Source organism: Vanellus vanellus (genome assembly GCF_965231255.1).
Source record: "Vanellus vanellus genome assembly, chromosome: 1".
Taxonomy (NCBI): Eukaryota; Metazoa; Chordata; class Aves; order Charadriiformes; family Charadriidae; genus Vanellus; species Vanellus vanellus.
In genome coordinates, this window is record NC_138905.1 from 147,166,589 (window position 1) to 147,184,904 (window position 18,316).

General features: G+C 38.6%; 1 protein-coding gene across 1 annotated transcript in view; it reads left to right on the forward strand.

Moving 5' to 3' along the window:
- OCA2 (OCA2 melanosomal transmembrane protein) overlaps positions 1-18,316 on the forward strand; it is a gene marked incomplete at both ends in the record, with an annotated part of 176,511 nt that overhangs the window by 23,589 nt on the left and 134,606 nt on the right. Inside the window, 7 exons of the mRNA XM_082489224.1 lie at positions 376-474; positions 1,086-1,271; positions 4,805-4,862; positions 5,736-5,808; positions 14,372-14,526; positions 16,218-16,300; positions 16,657-16,810. Coding sequence (XP_082345350.1) covers positions 376-474; positions 1,086-1,271; positions 4,805-4,862; positions 5,736-5,808; positions 14,372-14,526; positions 16,218-16,300; positions 16,657-16,810 — 808 coding nt within the window. The remainder of the gene's footprint in view (positions 1-375; positions 475-1,085; positions 1,272-4,804; positions 4,863-5,735; positions 5,809-14,371; positions 14,527-16,217; positions 16,301-16,656; positions 16,811-18,316) is intronic.

An 18,316-nucleotide genomic window follows, 5' to 3' on the forward strand; every position in this document is an offset into this window, starting at 1 on the left:
TATAAGAATTTTGCCTCACTACTACTACAGTGCAGTTGTTCCACTGTAAATTTAGACATCTAAAACATAGGCATGTGAGTTAGGTGTCTATTGCTCTTCTGGCATTCAGAGGGAATTTAATTGACTATTTTAGATGCCGCTTTTGGGATAAGATAAATTTCTCTTACTTTATGCAGTAGAGTCCCCCATGACTATAAGGAAGTAACTACCATGACAGGTTCAAACTTAATAAAAACTTTAATTTAGGTGAACACCTTTCTTAAAGAATATGTAACTAGTTAGATGCACTTGTAGCAAAATATTCTGTAGAACTGTAGCGAATCATTGTACTGCAGACTTACGGTTCTTTTTTTTTTTGTTTTTTCCTCTGCAAAGATATCACTTCAATTTTTCCAAATTATTCAGCTCAAGGTCAAAATCTACTGACTTTACAGAGAAGACGCCACTACTGAAGGTTTCCTCAGAGGAAAATGGGTGAGTTACTTTCATTTAACTCGAAATATTTTTTTTCTAAGCTTTCTTCTATTTAATTGTGCATGGTTCTTTCTTATATCCTGACACCAAACCTACTGGGAAATAAAGTGAATGGCAGGGGTTGTGAGCAGAGAATTACTCTGGAGGAGCTTGAGTGGAAAGAAGGGGCTGTAAATGGGGAAGGGAAGGGAAGACATAAGGTCTGAGGTCAGGGTGATTAGAGAGGCCTAAGGATAGGTAACTGCAGGTCCTGTGCTTTCATTTGCTCCATGTGGTGTTACATTAGGTGGACTGGAAGACACAGCAGAACTACAGGAAGGGTCCTTATAGGGGATTTACACACCAAATCCTGAGATACACGTGCCTGGGGCATCAGAGACCTGGTTCTCCCAGGTGCACCTGAATATCATGGGGTCTTTGTTTTTGCTCCCCAGTCTACCTAGCTATGTCACTAAGGGGAGCTCTGTCTGTGCAGAATAAATCTCTTTCTATGAATTTTTCCATTAAAATCTCTCACAGTGAACCTAAGGATATGCAAGGTCAGTTGCATCTACTATCTGTTGAAATAACGACTCTTTTGTTTTATTATGTTTACTGAAAATGTGTGACAGGTTGCAGTGCATGGCTCTTCATAATCCAGATTTTACCACAGATGATGATTCATGGGACAACAGCTCTGCAGATTTTGAGCAAAGGTTTCAACTGGGAAGTGAAATGGCAAGTTTGTCCAGATCTTCTTCTGAGAAATATGAAATCTTGGACAACCTTCATGTCAAGTTCAATTTATCAAAGATGAGGTCTGAATTCAAACATTCATTTATTTCTTTTTCCATTTTTTTTTTAATTTCTGCAGGGATTAGTTTTTAAGTATAGATGTCTAGAAAATGATTTATTTTTTGCAAATGAATAAAATAACACTTCATATTTAGGCCATATTTCACTATTGATAGTTTATAAATAAACCCTGGTGAAATTGATTACAGCCTCTACCTAATGATCAATAGCTTCTTATTCTTACAAGCATCAGTCATAGCACCTATTCTAAATTTGTTAATAAATACCTTCTATGTTGCTTTTAACATTTCTTTGAAACCATTTCTTAAAAGCCCCTTCGTTGATTCCACAGCTTTATTCTTCAGTGTTCTGTTGCTTCTATGAAGTACTTCACTTTAATTAAAATATGTATCTAACAGTCTTTCTGTAGTCATTATAATAGCTTTTCACACATACGCAATGCAAAATCAAGCTAAGCATTTTTCTGTATTTAAGTACATTAATGTATTCTACTCTTTACCTCAAAGTAGTCTTTTCCTCATTTAGGCATGGAGGAAATTGAATCTGTTTGTATATCAAAAAATACCAATGTGATAAGAGTTTAAGTTCAAAGTTTGTTAAGATATTTTTGCCCGGGATTTAACTAGCTATCCTTTGATCTTGGATACGAATTCCCTCTGGCCCTTCCAAAATTTCACTACTTTTTACTAGCTTGGTTTGGCCTCTGCTCTGCAGGTTTAAATGGAGCCCAGCACTGCACGTCCGCACCCCCGTGTTAATTCATGGAGCCTTTCCAATGAGATTTCTATGCATCTTTTCCTTTCCCAATCTGTACGTTGTCTTAGCTCATCACAATTGTTTTCCTCCTCTCATTGTGCATATGGTATTGTGTGGAGCACCACTCTCTCGCACTGCTGCTGAGCGAATGGAGAAGCAGAATTTCAATGGCTGCAATTAGTGCAGTATGAACAGACGCGAAGAAGTTTGGCGGGCGTCTTTCTTCACGCTCCTGATAGCTTTCCCTGGTATTTGATGGGACAAAGGCATCGAGCGAGAGCGTAGAATCCATTGTTTCCAGTACGGCGTACGTTTATAATCCGGGGAGTAGTGCATTTCTCTGGCAGAACTTCCTGTGAAATATTTTCATTGCTATGGTGCCAGTTGTACATACGGGGCCAGCTCCTCGGCTGCCGTAAATCAGCATAACTCTGCTGAGATAATAAATGGCACTAAACTGCCCGACACCACATGCAGGTCAGACTAAAAATCATTTGGCTTATAACAGGGGGTGAAATCCTTCGTAGATTTATACTTCATACATTTCCAACTGAAGTCAAATAGGATTGCGCCGGAGGCATATATCAGAGCAGGATTTGGCACAGGGTTTGTACTTGCATCACTGTGCCAGATTAGCGCTGTAGGAAGCGACAGATTGCAAACCACGGGCGAGTCAAAGGCTGATCACTTCTCAACTGTAAGCTGTTAACAGCGCTGCTTCCCTAATACAAAATGCCATGAAAACAAACAGACGGGAGGAAGAGAGTCTTCTAAATTCTACATTTAGCAAAATAGCCGTTTCCAAAAGTTTCTTTATTATATCTTGCCAGCTCCTTTAGATGAGTTTCTGTTATTTGCAGACAAGTGGTTATGAATTTATAAAGGCGTAATTAATGCTTGTTGATTTCTCTTATGTCTTAAAATCAAGTTATTGCTGTTTCTTGTTTCGATAATAATTTGAATCATTATTATTAGAAATGATAATTTGGAAATGGAAACAGAAAATATCAAGTACATTAAAACTAAACCAGTCTGGATTGGCCTTTAATAGTTCATAACATAACAAATTCTCAAAAATACCGAAATAGAACTATAGCGTAGAGATGGTGAGGATAGACAAGTAGGGTAGAGGATACATGGCTAAGATGGCACTAGGTATTTTCCGTAAATCACACAATACCAAAAGAAGTTATCAGTTGTGAGATGCTGATAATGGCTTTTGTTGTCATCCCTCTCTTTTCAAGCCTTTATTACTTTCTTTCCCCCTGATATGCCGCCTTGGTTTTCATTAGAGAAGGGCTACCTGGCATTTCTGGAAGAAGCCACCTAGCTGGCTTCCCCTCTCTTTTTCTCTTTTCTAGAATTTTATACTGTGCAAAGTTTGCGTAAAGCTGCCGCCACTTGTAGTTCATAGTATATTGTAGCCCCTTTGTACCAGCTCGTCTGCAGCAACATATTTTTATTAGCCTCTAGGGCTTTTTCGCTGCCTGTTTGGAAAATTCTAAAAAGGAAGGGAACTTTAGAAAACAATGTTTCTAAAAAGTGGGTCTCCAGTCACTCATGCTGTTTTCAGTCAGTGAACTTGATTTAGGGACTTATTTCAACTGTAATTAAAAATTATTTCTGACTCTTTTCAGACTACTCTGCTTTAATATTTTATTCTATAGCACTTGACAATGCAGCTATTTATTGCACTGTTCCCTCCTCAACTAATTATCCTAGCAACTTGAAATGTTTTCCTTCTTGTTTGTCATCAGGCTTAAATCAAACCTTACATTTGTCATTCTGTCAGAAAAGCAATGTTTGAATGTTTACTTTTGAAAAAATGGAATAAGAACATCAATGCTTTTAATTAATGAAAAGATTTAATAATGGCAAATCACCAAAAAAAGTACTGTAAATTAAGACATCTGTGTAACATACTGATGGGCAACAAGAAAATAATTAGTTAAGAGTTGCCTTTTATGGTAAGATTAAAAAAATGGTAATTTAAAAGTGCTAAATCTCAAGATTTCCTACTCCAGAGCATGCATTTTCAACATCGACATTTTAATTTAGAGTTATTCTTGCTTAACTCACTCAGTAGTAAGCTCTGACACTTCAGAAAATTTGATGGCATCAAATCTCTAGAACCAGGCATTCCTTCAAAGGGCACAGATGTGCTATGGAAAAAAAAAATAATTAATTTTGCTAGTTGGTTTATCTAGAGAAGCTCATGAAGCATATTTGGTTTAAAGAGACACTATTAAAACCGGGGGATTATTAAAGCTTGCCCTCATCTTCAAACTGTGTTTTCCCAATGCCTTTCAGGATGCATATCAGAAATCCAGTTTTGAGGAAGTCATTCATGACACCACCCTGCTATGCAACGAGCTGTGCTTTCTGCTCAGCCATGCCACGTCCCTGCTCTGGTAATGCTCCTTTGCCTCCCTGGGAGAGACCAGGGCAAGCTGATGGGGCTCTGGGTCTGTTGGGGACCAGCCATAGCAGCAGAGAAGTGGCTCCAGGTCCCAGCACCAGCTCATGCTGCAGCCCGAGGGGTAAAACCTCCTTCCCATGCAACGAGACCTGATTGGCAGCAGACTTGGGGCAGGAGGCCCTTATAGTCACCGCGGCTTCCCAAGCGCCTCCTGACCCTGCATAGTGGTGTCCATAATCTGATGCGGTATATTATCACCCATAAGTGCTCACCATGATGCTTCTGAAATGTCAGAGCTATTAAGAGAAAAGATTTGTTTTAAACTAGCCATATAGTAAATACATGTTTCTTACATTTCAGATGCTGTCTAAAATTCCTAAAAGTTTCATGCCTTTTTATCTTTGTAGTTGTCTGCTCTGTAAGTATTGAATTAGCACCCCCCACCCACCCCCCCCCCCGCCACCCCCAATTCCTTAGAATTAGTTCAAAATGAGATGTGATATTTTGTCTTAGCTAATAAAAACATGTCTTGAGGGTGGGGGCAAGATGGCAAAAAAGTGAAAATACTGTGCAGGGCCTTATGCCTAATCAGATCACTGTTTGGTGCTCTAGCCACCACCCTGGACAACATAGTAGGGTAGGCCATTGAGTTTGAGGAGGCAGCTTAAACTCAAATTTGTATGTCTTTAATGGTTGCTTGTTGAATTTAGAATGAGTCTTTAGATACTGGCTAACACCTGGGTAATGTTCATAGGAAAAACTGTGCCAGTGCACCAGCAAACACAGTGCTCCATAATGTGAAAGGCAGAAGGCCACAAGGTGGTAGGCAGCTCCCTACTGGGGCTGCAAGGGTGCTGCCCTCTGCTACAAAAATCTTCAAAATCAGCAAAATCTTAGGCTGCAAGACTTGAGAAACACTTCAAAAAGTTGGATTTTATCCTTTTAGCTGCTGTGAGGAATCCTTTTTTGGCTAGCAGAACTTCTGTATCAGAGGGTGTTGCTTTCCAGATAGATCCTTAAGATTACAACTTTGTCCTAAGAGACACTTGGATAAAATACATCAAATGTGTGACTTTGGCAGTAAGTTTATGGAAGGAATATTAGTCACCCTTGTTAAGTATCTCAGGGCTGCTTTTCAGCTGTGTTGGAAACATACTTGAAATACTGAAAGCAATCTTATAATTTAATGTACAGTTTGAAAGAGTATTATTTAAGTATTTGAGGTAGGCTCATCAGGTATTTTTCAGTTTTTGTGTTATTAATGAACGTTTGATTTTTGTCCTTGCCCTAGATTTTATTTGGCATTTATCCAGATCAAGGTGTGTCCTGGCAGATGTTGGCTGTGTCACCTTTGGAAAGCTTCTGTATCCTTCTTTCATTGAAAAAACAAAAAACAAAAAACCAAAACCAAACAAAAACAAAACCGTAACTAAAGTTTCATTGATAAACTGGTTGAATGGGTGGGTGTTTTCTGTCTTATACCCCGAGAGGACTGGGTGTCCTCAGAGCCTGGGCTGCATGTAGACATGTCCTTTCATGCAGACCATGGTTGTGGTCCCTAGCCCAGTCATACTGAACGGCACCTGTCTGGGGCACCTTGAGGTGTCCATCCAGTCCTTGTGTCCAGACTCGACATGAAGCCAAGAGTGTGGAAGTGGGTTGCAGAGCCAGTGGGATCAAGGCCCAGCAAAAGGCTGGGACCATAGCTAGGATATGCACCTAGCTGCAGCAGCTGCACTCCAGGACAGTTGTATAATGTCATCTGTAACAGATCTGTTGTGTATGGACTATCCACAGTTCATAGGACTATCCACTATCCATAGTCCATAGTCCAAGTAGGTCAGCCATATGTATGGATTTGTGGGTCTGTAGATATTTTTCAGTGGAGATGCAGATTGCTTTACAAATTTTCCATGGAAAATTGCTCAATAGTGAATTTTAGTCCACAGATTGACAAGAAATGTTCAGAAGAACCAGAAATAGACTAACACAAAATAAAAATGATTCATTGCAGGTGAATGCAGACCTGAATGCAGAAAGTCTTTGAGGGGTGGGCATTCAGTTAGTAAACAAACAAAAACTTTTGCAAATAAACTATGTTTCTTGTTCCCACTATATTTCTAGTTTAATCAGTCTGGTCTGCAATCTGCTTGGCTCTTGTTTCAGTAGTGTTAAAAGATGACTCACCTATAGATATATTTCACAAGCTCCTGGGAAGTGTCTTGTTTGGGAAAGGTGTGGTGGGATTTAATTTTTGAAATGCTGACTTCTTCTATCTAACTGGGTAGTTTCATGGCTTTGAGCAGGGAGAGTCCATTTGAAACAGATTTGACTATTAGCATTCTCAATGTCACTAATAATGACACAATATAATGCAAATACTAGTAGGGTAAATGAGGAAGAAAAGGTTAGTGCTTGAGGGCCATCCATAATTAAAAGCTGAGATTGCCTTTTGGAGGAAAGGAAGTGAACATTTAGTAAGACCAGTGACAATTTCAACTGTAAACTTCCATCAATATCCAGTTGACATCAATATTTTTGTGCTCCTTGAAACTGTTGTTGAAAGCTCCTATATACGCGTGGTGTTAAACAGCACCAGGACTGTCATAGCCCAGTCTGCCAGAGGAGGGTGTATTGCCATCCTCCTGCCCAAGCAAGTCTTTGAGATCCAGTTTTAGTCAACTGCTGTAGTATAACTTGAGAATTTGCTCTCCTTCCACAGATCTCGGGTTGGAACCATAGCTGCTGCACTGTACATGTTGACTCTGCAACCAGTTATTCCTTTTGCTTGTTTGAGGGAAGTGCTGGTGGGACTGGGATTTGGGTACAAAAAAGTGTTCCCATATTTCACATTTTAGCAATCACATCAGGATGTTTTGAGCCAAATAGCTGTCAGATCATCAGAATATAATATTCCCCTTTCTTACTTGACAAACCTGGAGCTGAAGCTTCTTAGTTTGTGTCGTGTGTGTTGAAAACTGGACGTTCTCTCCCTGTATTCCTACCTGAGGTCACTGAGCTGGGCCAAAATATGAGAGGCAAGCAATCCAGCAAAGGCACGCTTCATTTTCAAGGTGACCTGGTAATTCAAGCAGAAGAGTCAAGGGGAAAGATTGCATTTCTAAATGAGGTTTGGAAAAGGCATAAGCAATTCTGAATGTCATCTCACTGTTGCTGCCAGTCTTCATTTGCACAGAAGTAAGCTCACATGGTTGTCCTCCACCTTGTTGCATAGTGAAGAAAGTATTCACCTTTCTGGCTAGGCTTGAATAATGTTAAGCGTTGACACAGCAGTGTTGAAGATGTGACTTCTGCTGGCTGACGGACTGTGGTATTCCCAGTGGACGTTAGGTGCTACTCTCTGAATGTCTACGAGAATTTCATGGTAGGCTGGCAGGTGTGCTGCGATAGTCCTTGTCACAAAACCCTTAGAGGTTATTACATGACACTGCTTTGGGTGGAAAATAAAGTCTCTTAGCTCGTATGATGCCAAATTATGCAGATGAACACTGTACCTCTTGCTCATGTCTCAAAAGCTGTTAAGAAGTGTTGAATGGGTACTAACCACTATATACTTTTTTTTTTTTTTTAATTCCTTCTTCTCCTTTCTATTTCTTCCCAGAAATGCCCTTGCACATTGATGTGTGTGTTATGGATGTGTGCTCATGCATATAATGTGTCTGCACACAGTAGAAAAATCAAAACAAAGTTTGAAATATTTTTAAAAAGCAAATTGAGCGGTCTCCTTTGGACGTCATATCCTTCATTATCCTGGTGTCACTTAGATATTTGTGTTTTTTTCTGTTATGCACATTAGAACTCAGGCTTGCTCAGCGACAGGACTTTCTGTCTGGCTGCTGGGAGGGACCTACATCTGCTGGCAAGGGGGTGACCTGCTTTTCATATGGCACCTCTTTACCACTTTTCCACTTGCTCTAGTACCTGTTTGTTTATGTTTGTATACCTTTATCTCCTGTTTGGATTTATTCTAGCTGGTTTTCTTGCCATTATCTTCTTTTTTATTAGCCCACTTTTATCTCCCTTTGCTTTGCCCATGCCCATGGATACAAACCTGGCGTGCGGCACTGACGTGTGTTGGCTGCAGTTTCTGAAAACAACATCTTGCCTCCTGTGAATTAATAGAAGCTTTTTGAGTCTGTAAGGTGGTTCGTTTTTTCTTTTTTTTTTTTTTTTTTTTTAATACTGATTTCCCTATCAGCACCAGATACAAATTCAATGGATTTAGTATAGTTTTTCAAAATAGTGGTAATATTCCTTTTTGATAACACTTGGGATTTATTTGCTTATAAATTCTAACAGTCAGCTCTCTAATACCAGAAAGTAGTAAGTTTATACTGAAGCTTGGCTAGAGGACCTTTTTCTGCAGGAAGCAAGATTCAATACCCCTATTGATGCAAATGTGTGAAGCACTTTCAGATCTTTTGCTCAAAGGCTGTATATTAAGTGGGAAGCTTCAATAATTAATAAGATGATGTGTCTTTGGAAAGCAGGTTATAAAAATAGAAGAAAAGATATAGAGTCTGAATACATTCCAGCATTTCTTAGCTTAGTTACAGGTACTTATTCTAAGACATGAACATTTTATTTTATGTAACTCTTTGGTCGTTCAAACCTTTGGATAACGTCTCTCCGTTAACTGGTTGACCAATGAATGAATAAGAAATATTCTTGTTCTCCACAACTTACATAGGTTTTCCCTCTTGAAGACTCTTCTGAAATATTAAATATACTTCATGTTTGTTCCTTAATTTCTAATAACTTCTGCCCTGATCTAAGCAAAATTTTAAATTTTTCACCAGCATTGGGGAACAGACAGCTGGAGCAGAACTGTGCACTAGTTTTTTGAATTGAATGAGGCTTTATGACGTTAAAAAGTAATGGGGATTCCTGAATGCTGTTAAGGAATTATGCAATCAAACTGTATGCTACCTCACTGTCATTTATAGAAGAGTCTGTCTCCCTGATACAGTGCCTTTTCTTTTTTTGCGGTACTTGATACAATTGTTGCTACTTCTACACTTGTCGACAGTAGAAATATTTTCTTTTCACAAGAAAAGGTAAATCTTCTTCCAGCAGATTTCTGTGCAATGGGTGTCACACCTACCTCTTTCAGCTGTGAATTTCTATCTTTACTTTGTCCCTAACAAGTGTTTCAGTAACAATCTTGTTTGCTTCTCTCTCAACTTCTGTACTTGTGCCAGTTCCTGTTATAGGTGAGGGAAAGTTAGATCAGTCTAAGTGAAGCAATTTCATTTTCCTTTTCCAGACTGATTGTCAGAACTTCCTTGTCTTGGACCTGAAACCTGATAATAACTGGGGAGTGGACTGTGAATTCTTTCTGAATCTGGCCAAAGATCTTGCTTTTTTAAAAATATATTTTAAAGGCTTTCAGTCCTGATCTGATTGTTTGCTTTAAAAGTTTGATATCTCCTCAGTAAAATTTTTGGAGCATGGGCTGACATTTTGCAAGGTATATATTTGCACAGTACCCGGTGTGAAAGGTTCCTTACTCACTTGCTCTTTATGTGCAAAACAAAACTCAATGAAAATACATCATCTCAAGTCATGGCTGAACGGGTCTCCGGTCAATCCAAATCAGACAAAACCAGAGATATCAAATTGACTAGTCAATGGCCTTTTTCACTGACTTACCTCCCTCCTCAGTAGCTCTGAGAGATTTCATCACATCCAGTCCAGGATTAAGATCTCAAATTCAGAAAATAGAAGATGTATCTCAATACCAATAATACGTTGAAATTTACATCATATGCTAGATTTCTCATTTCATTTGGATTCAGTGGGACTATTTAGAAGAATTCCACATATGGAAGTGTATAGGGAGGCTCTAGACCAAACAGGAACAAGATGGGTAAAGGTGCTGACCTTATTATCAAGCTCCTTGCTGAAGTTGCAAGAGTTTGAATGATTGGTGCAACTATGTTAATCATGGAGCAAGAAAAGGACGCTAGGCAAACTTGTAATCATGCCATGACCATTAGTGACACTGAAAATCACCTTCCCCACTTCCTGAACCAGAAGTATATATAGAAAGAAAGACTGTGAGGCAAAGAATATAGTCAGATTTTTAGCAGACTTTTCAGCTTCCACGGAGGTCCTAAAATTGGGTTTTTCTCCCAGGGAGCATAAATTAACTTAATGAATTAAATAATGTCTCTACTCCCTTTAGTTCTTTTTCCCTTTGAATTTTTGTTTTATTTTGTTACTCTAGTTCTCTACTGTCAGACACTCCTCTCTCATTTTTCCTTGCAGAACACATTTAAAAATCATTTATGTTTGTTGATCCTGTTGGAAATGCACTAAACATTTTGGCCTGCAGGCAATGTTCAGGCTGCTAAGTAGATGGATGAAGACCAGGACCACGTGTAGAGGCAAGCAAAGAAGCAGAATCTCAAGGCATCATTGAGAAAATCCTGTAGAAAACAGAATTTATTAAGGACTCACAAAACTTCCAGAACTGATGGAGCACAGAGAGAAAAGATGCATCCAATGTAGACAAAAATGGAACCAGATTGCTGACACTCCAAAAAGGAAAAAGGAAAAAAAATAATTATGGAGCATTCTTCAGATAGGGAAACCAATAGGTATAGAAAAGCATGTGGTTCAACTTTGGTATATTGTGAAGGGATGATGCAAAAATAATCTTATAAGCTACAAACAGGGATAGAACGTCAAAAAAGAAAACTGCAGAGAGTGAAGCAGAAATAACCCCAGTTAAGGATGACATGTAAAAATAGATGCAAAGACCAAGGGAAAATACCTTCTTTAAAGTGGTAATATCCTACAGAAACTAGCACAGGTGACCTGGTCATAAATCAGGATCAATAGTATATATACACCTCAGCAACTTGGTGAAAAATAATCAATAGACGTAGTATTCTCAAGGTACATTTTACAGTAGGCAGAGTAGGTGATGCATGTAGATGTTAAAGAAAGCATAAAGTCAGCCATCTGCATGCATATATAACAGAGAATCTCTGCCAATCATGGCTTTTCAGCTGGCTCTGTACATGCTGAATTAATGGCACGATGGAGGGTCAAGCAGGGACTCAGTATTTAGGGAGTGACTCATCTCAGCTACACCTGAGTTAGTCATCCAAGGCTCTCTTTATAGTTAATGGAGAGAACTGATGCTTCTCATAAGTGATTCCTCTTATCTTTGTGCGGTGATCTAAAATGAAGCAATGAATTCCATTTTAAAAGCACCCTCTTTTCACTGATTTTAAGGGAGTAGCCAATTCAGACGCAGATGTCCACAGCACAGCGGTATAAGCTGTGGTGGATGAATACCAACTTAAACGTTTAGCCACTGCATGCCACTCCATCATGTTGTCTACCTAAGCTAAAAAAAGTAAAGTGACGTGAGGTGACTGTCGCACACCCTTCGATACCTCCTAGGAGCAGCTAGTCAGACAACCGAGATCAGAAAAAACACCTCTCGGTTTAGCTGTGAGCAGTGGACCCGATCTGGTGCCAGATGTAAATACAGGCAGCCACTGTGTAATGGTGCACAAAGCATACGCAAACCCAAATCCCTTGACAGCATAATTCACAGCAGTAATATAATTTCAAGAATGGAACTACATAAAAATGAGGCAGCTTAGCTGAAGTGAAATAAAAAATAACAGCTCCGGCTGTAAATCTTGTCAGGGAGATTTTTTGATTTAAAGGCACGTATTGGAGACGACATTACAAAAAATTTCAGAAAAGACAAAAAGTCACAGCATGGTTAAGTTGCAGAATAAAAGGGAATATTAGAAGTAAAAAGTTTTTCCAAAAGTTAGTCACAACTGAATGATAAAAATATAGAGGAAATTCCATTCTGGCAATTTAAGGGAAATAGAAAACCAAGCTAAGGCAGAACAAAAATATTCTGAAGACCAGCTTGATAAAAAAAAAGTAATCACATTTGCGTTCATATAAGCATGGCTGAAGTTTTCTCCTGGTTTATTTTGATTCCACTTTTCATAAAGGCTATGATCTGCTGCAGTATAACAATGGAATTATGACAGAGTCTCTAAATATTGTTTGGAGAAAGGTAACTCTGATGGGATTTCAGAGCCTCAATGCAGACCAGTGAATGATGATCAGTTCCACTTCCAATCAAAGGAGAACCTGTTTTTCTAGGGCTCTTTCTGATGGCTTTATAAATGCACAGAAAGGAATGGAAAAATATCTGAAGTATCCTCATTTTATAGGAAAAGAAGGAAGAAACCACTGTTCTTGAAAACAAGGTTTCATTTTCCTACCCCTTTAATTTTAAGCATCCTCTATAATAGCTCCTGAATGTGTCATCTAGGTAATTACAAGATTTATTTTAAAAGTATTGCTTAAAAAGAAGCTGCCATAATTATATGCACCTGAAGCTTTTCGAGACATAAATTACTGGCTACACTCCTAATAAAAGGCAGACTGTCAAGAGGTGTCCCAAATCATTGGGTTAATGACTTCAGGTCAGCAGGCCTTTTAGAAGGTATAATTAATGTCTCTAGATAAAGGTATAGCTATAGTTCCAGTTGAGATTATTATTATGTATTAATTAGGACACAGAAAAACTGTGATGCTAAATCACACTTAAGTCCTTCAGAATCATAAGAGAACTGTTTTAATTTATATTTATGCTTCCTAAGGGCTGTGTGTGTAAACTTTCCTGACTGGAACTGGTCTCCTGACTTGTTGCATCTGAGTTTTTGGTGTGGTTTTTTTTTTTTTTTTTTTTTAATCCTTTCCTGTGTGATTTCTTTAAGCAAATAGGTGCTTGGGAGGTTCATTCTTAATGAATGGCATGTGAGTGACATGGGTGGTGATTGCTCTGCTTGCTGTGATAAGCAAGGTCACATTTATATTGCTTTGCAATGCATTGGCTGCTCATCTGCCACTAGATCTGCTAGGGTCCTTTTTGGGTTTGTGTGAGAGACATCTCTTTTGTAGATCCAGTTCTCCTGCTGTGAATGTGGACAGATGCAACAACTCTTTTAAAGATGAAGGACCCCTGCATAACGTCACAAAGCTTTCCCCATTAGAGGCTGGGTGGCCTTACTGGGGCTTGCTGGGAAGCAGGGCACAGCATTGCCCTGTGTCCCTTCTAACTATACGGTGTTTTTTCTTCTCCTGTTAAAAACTCTTGAGTTCTGTGGGCAACAGAAGTAGTCCTACGTGCATTAGGACTAATAGAGCCAGGCTTCCGATGGATTTGTGGATCACGGTTGGCTGGTTTCTTGATTATGTTAGACTGGGAATGTAGTTTGACCACAACTCATGCTGGATATCCAAGAGAGAAAGAAAAAGTAGACAGGGGAGCTGGAAGAGAATGAGTCTGTGAGTATTCCAACAGAGAATGGCTTGAAAATACATCTTTCAGACGTTTGAAAACTTGTGAGTAAAATTTTGACCAAAACACAAATCCTCTGGAATGAATAGAACGTTGATTCTGATTTAGTTTTCCCTGTGGTTGGAACTTCCGTAGTGTTTTCCCCAGTATGAATTCTGTTTTGTTTAAGTGGCTGAGCTAATAATGCAATCTTTCCTCTAGTACAAGCACTTAAAGAGCCTTATTTCTCTGTCTATTTCCATATGCTATTTTTTTGAGCTTTGGTACATCTACAGTGTCAGCTGAAAGCACTGGTGATGTCAGAAGTCACTAGGAAAGGACAGATGTATTTGTTCTGAACTCGTAACTCCTGTTTCCTTAGGAAACCTGTCCAAAACAATGTGACTTCTTGTGGAAGTAGACATCTATTTTGTTTTTTTCTGAGTTTCTTAAGCATTTTAACTGAAGAATGTGTTTTTCAATACAAGTTGACTAATCTATACCTTTTTTTTCCTGGAATTTGTACAGCCCATACTAATTTTTACTGGAAATTTACACCTTAACAACCTGATGAACAGCTATGAATCTGACTGATTTTCATGATTCTGCTCTGTTGAAGTTAGACATAGGAGGCCCATTTGTAGCAGAAGTTGATCAGCAAACAGAGGAATACATTGTAGTACAAATCAGCCAGCCTGAAGATGCTGGATCAAGGAGGAGACGCCAGCAGCAGGTCACGGTCTTTAAATTTTCTTTCACTTTTTCTGAAATGTGTTTTATCACTTATATTTCCATCACCATTTTGTGGATTAAGTGGTTGTGTTTTCCCTGCTGTGAAGTGTGTCATCATCAGCATTAGAAAACGTACTCTAGTGAGAGCAATGTTACATTTTCTTTTGTCTTTATAAGACTTACTTTAGCTTCCTATATTAAAATTTTGTAAAACTTATGTCCCTTAACTGACACTTAGCATGGAAGTTCTTGTGTTTAAAATTGGCAACGTTTCAGAAGTTGTCTTAGAAGGAAGAAACAAGTGTGAAGTGCTTTTTTGCACTCACTGAAATACATTATCACATTTTGTTGTAAATTATTTTCTCAAACGCATGTCACATTTATTGGCTTTATTTCTCTTAAGGCTTTCTCATTGTTGATGTTGTTTGTAACACGTTCCTGCTGCTCTCTCCCAGAGAACTTGGTGAAGGAGGGTCTTTTACAGCCCGTCATGTGTATCATTGAAAAATAAAAATAAGCTTAATCATTTAATAAATAGCATTGACATACAAACAACTGCCTCTCATTCTGTATAGGTGACAGGGTGGCCTGTCTCTACCAGTGACAGCACAGCTGAACAATGCCAGCAGTATTCCTGCTTTCACCCAATCTCACAGTCTACAGCAAAAGATTAGTCCCACTACCTCAGCACGGCGAACAATACCATAGTGGCAAATACTGTCTCTAACCACCCGCCCCAGTGATGAGGAGGCTGCTGTAACCTGTGCTGCTGGCACTGGTGCCCAAGGAACCTTCACGTTGCTGTGGGGGTACACCCGGAGCACAGCTGGCTGCAGCAGCCTACCTCCTGCTGGTGTGCCAGCAGCGGTCCTGACATGACCCAAGGAGTAGGTAGCCAAAATAACCTTCCCTGCCCACATGGTCCTCAGACATTTCTGTGTCAGGTGTTCCAAGCTGACTTATTAAGCTTTTTTGTTGTTGTTGTTGTTTTGTACTTTGTAGCGTACAGGGTCAGGACAGGCTCAGGACTTAGGGTAAAGTTAACCAAATGTGATTTTTTTTTTTTTTTTTTTTAGCTGCCTTTTCTTTAAAAAAGAGAGAATATCTGTATCTATGTTTAAAGAGTATATTTGGCTAAACTTGCATGAATATCAGTGCTCAGTAATGGGCAAAGCTTCAGAAAGTGTTTATTTTCCGAAGAACTTTTGTTTCTTTCTGCTAGAAGATCAGCAAACAGGAATTCTGTTCACTGAAATTCTACCATGTCCTCTTCATAATATCTGGGGTTATGACGTTGCTCCTGGGCCTCTCATTGTCTGTACCTCATGTACGTTAGTTTTCTTCCCAGGCAGTCTTTGGGAGTGAGCTGTATTGTTGTATCTCAGCCTAGCTGCTCCTTGTAGTCAATGCGGAAAGTGGGAATTGGCATTCCTGCTCGGGAGCACCTCCTGGACATGTCTCTCACTTCACTGACTGAGTGAGGGGATGAGGATGAGTTTGCTCCAACCTGAGCTCCTGTAATACACCCAATCAAGTGGAATTAATTTAGGTTGGTGTGTGTTATGTTCTCTCCACAAAAAAAATTTCTCCAAAATGCACAGGAGACTGAATAAGTAAGTGTAAACTGCCAGATCAGAGACACATCACTTTCACCGACTTTTATTAATATTGCCAAACGCGACTCTCTTGCAGGTGATATACAACTGGTCTCTACCCTTAAGTTCAAGAAGAAATCAGCAAATCATCACAACTAGAACCTTTCAGATGCCAAACAGGTTGGCTAAGAGACTGGGCAATGGTCCATTGAAGTATTAGTTTACGTAAGCTTGCCTATGTAGGAGTAGATAATGTTTTGTAAATAATCTATCACTACCTGTTTCAGAGGGGTAGGAAAGGCTGATTTATTGTTGCTTTTTAAATGGATTTACAAGGCTGGTTTGTACTTGAGTTACTTAAAAACTATACTATTTAGAGGGGTATAGTGAAAATATTTGAAAATTTGCTTGCAATTGTAAAAATATAACACATACATACATTTATAGACACTCGATATGAGGTGCATATAGAAATGCATAAATAAAACGTTTGACATTTCATTCCATAAGTAAGCAAAACTTCTTTCTTTAACCAGAGGCACCGTCTTCATAAACATTCAAGCTTTCCTACAGGAGCCTGGAAGTGTTCCTCTCTCCATGAAGCATCAGTACCTTCACACAAACATAGAGGCACAAGTAACAATTGCGTCCATCATTTTAGTAGGTGTCTATGTGCTGATCGTATTGGAAGTAAGTCATGTTTTGTACTTTGATTTCCCCCCCCCCCCCTTGTAAATGGAGCACAAGGAAGGGATCATTCTTGGGCTTTAATATACTTCTAAAATGCGTATACCAATCCTTGCTGTACCATCAGTGTTACTAATGGCATGGAATAAGATATGTGTGAGGAAGTTGTTCCGAATTGTAACTGATTTTGACAAGTAATATTTATGTTACAGTAATCTTGTGTATTATTCTATTAGGACATGTTAGCGTTTTAATATTTTAACAGGATTATAGTTTGGCTGTGAGAGTGAAAATAAGTCTGGGCTATAAAAGGTGTTGAATATCTTATTTTTAAAACAATTAATTTAAAAACAGGTAAAAGAAAAAAAATATCTTTGGTTATTCCCTTCTCTAAGGCACCTCAAGCTATGAATTCAGTGTACTCTTAAAAGGTTAAACTGAGCACACTTTTTCATGAGTGACATTTAGAATTTCTTTTAATGTATCATTTAAAGAGGAAATGGAGTCTGACTTAACATGAAGAAGTAAAAGGACAAGGAACTTTAAACATATATTGCAACTTTGTTTCAAAGCCTTGAGGTATCAAACCCAACAAAAATGCTTTGCATCAGCACTACAGATGGAAAACATCTCAGAAATAGCACAGGCCTCCGACTGACTTCTTTGAACCAAAACCACTTCCTGTCTGATTATCTTGAAATAAAGAACAGATACAGGGGGAATTTTTTTTTTTTTAAATTCATGTGAGCATCCAGACTGTCAATGAATTCTCCGAGTTAAATCACACGCGATTTACACTAGTATGGAACAGAGAAGTGAATCAAATCAAGTCTACAAGGTGTTCCATGGTAAATATGTCCAGCATTCTTATTTTTCTTCCATGTCCCTTGCATATTTTAAGCTTTTCATCCTGTTACCTGTTGAAATGGTAGGTTAGTTGAACACCTTCTAACCAAATATCAGTACTGGAGACATACAACATGACAGATGCTTTAGATATTCAGATGATGTTTTTCAGCATTGGTGATTTATTTATGAAACTAAAACAGCCTCTATGTACTTTATGAATGAGCAAAGAGTTATAATATTAAGTGTGGAGGAGCTTTGAACTAGATTTTACTATAAATATATGCAGGCATGCAGCACAGAACCAAAATAATCTTTTAAATGCAGTTTTATTTAAAAAAAAATAATTGCAAACCTTTAGCAATTGCGAAAGCAATAGGTTTTTAATGTATGTAATGGCTGAGGTTTTGTGTTTGCATCCTAGAAGGCTACTTTGGAACAATTCATGTGTCAAATGAAATCAAGGCTTGAAACTGAAAAACAAAGCCAAGGAATTTTCCTATTTTTTTCTAAGAGAAAGATTTAACACCACTCATTAGCTTACTGTTTCTGTGAAAAGAGCAAGGAAAATGTTGGCAGAAAAATTATATCTGCAAATTCAATGGTAGAAATAGATACTTATAAATAAACTTCTTAGAATTTCAAAATGTGGAAAGACACCTA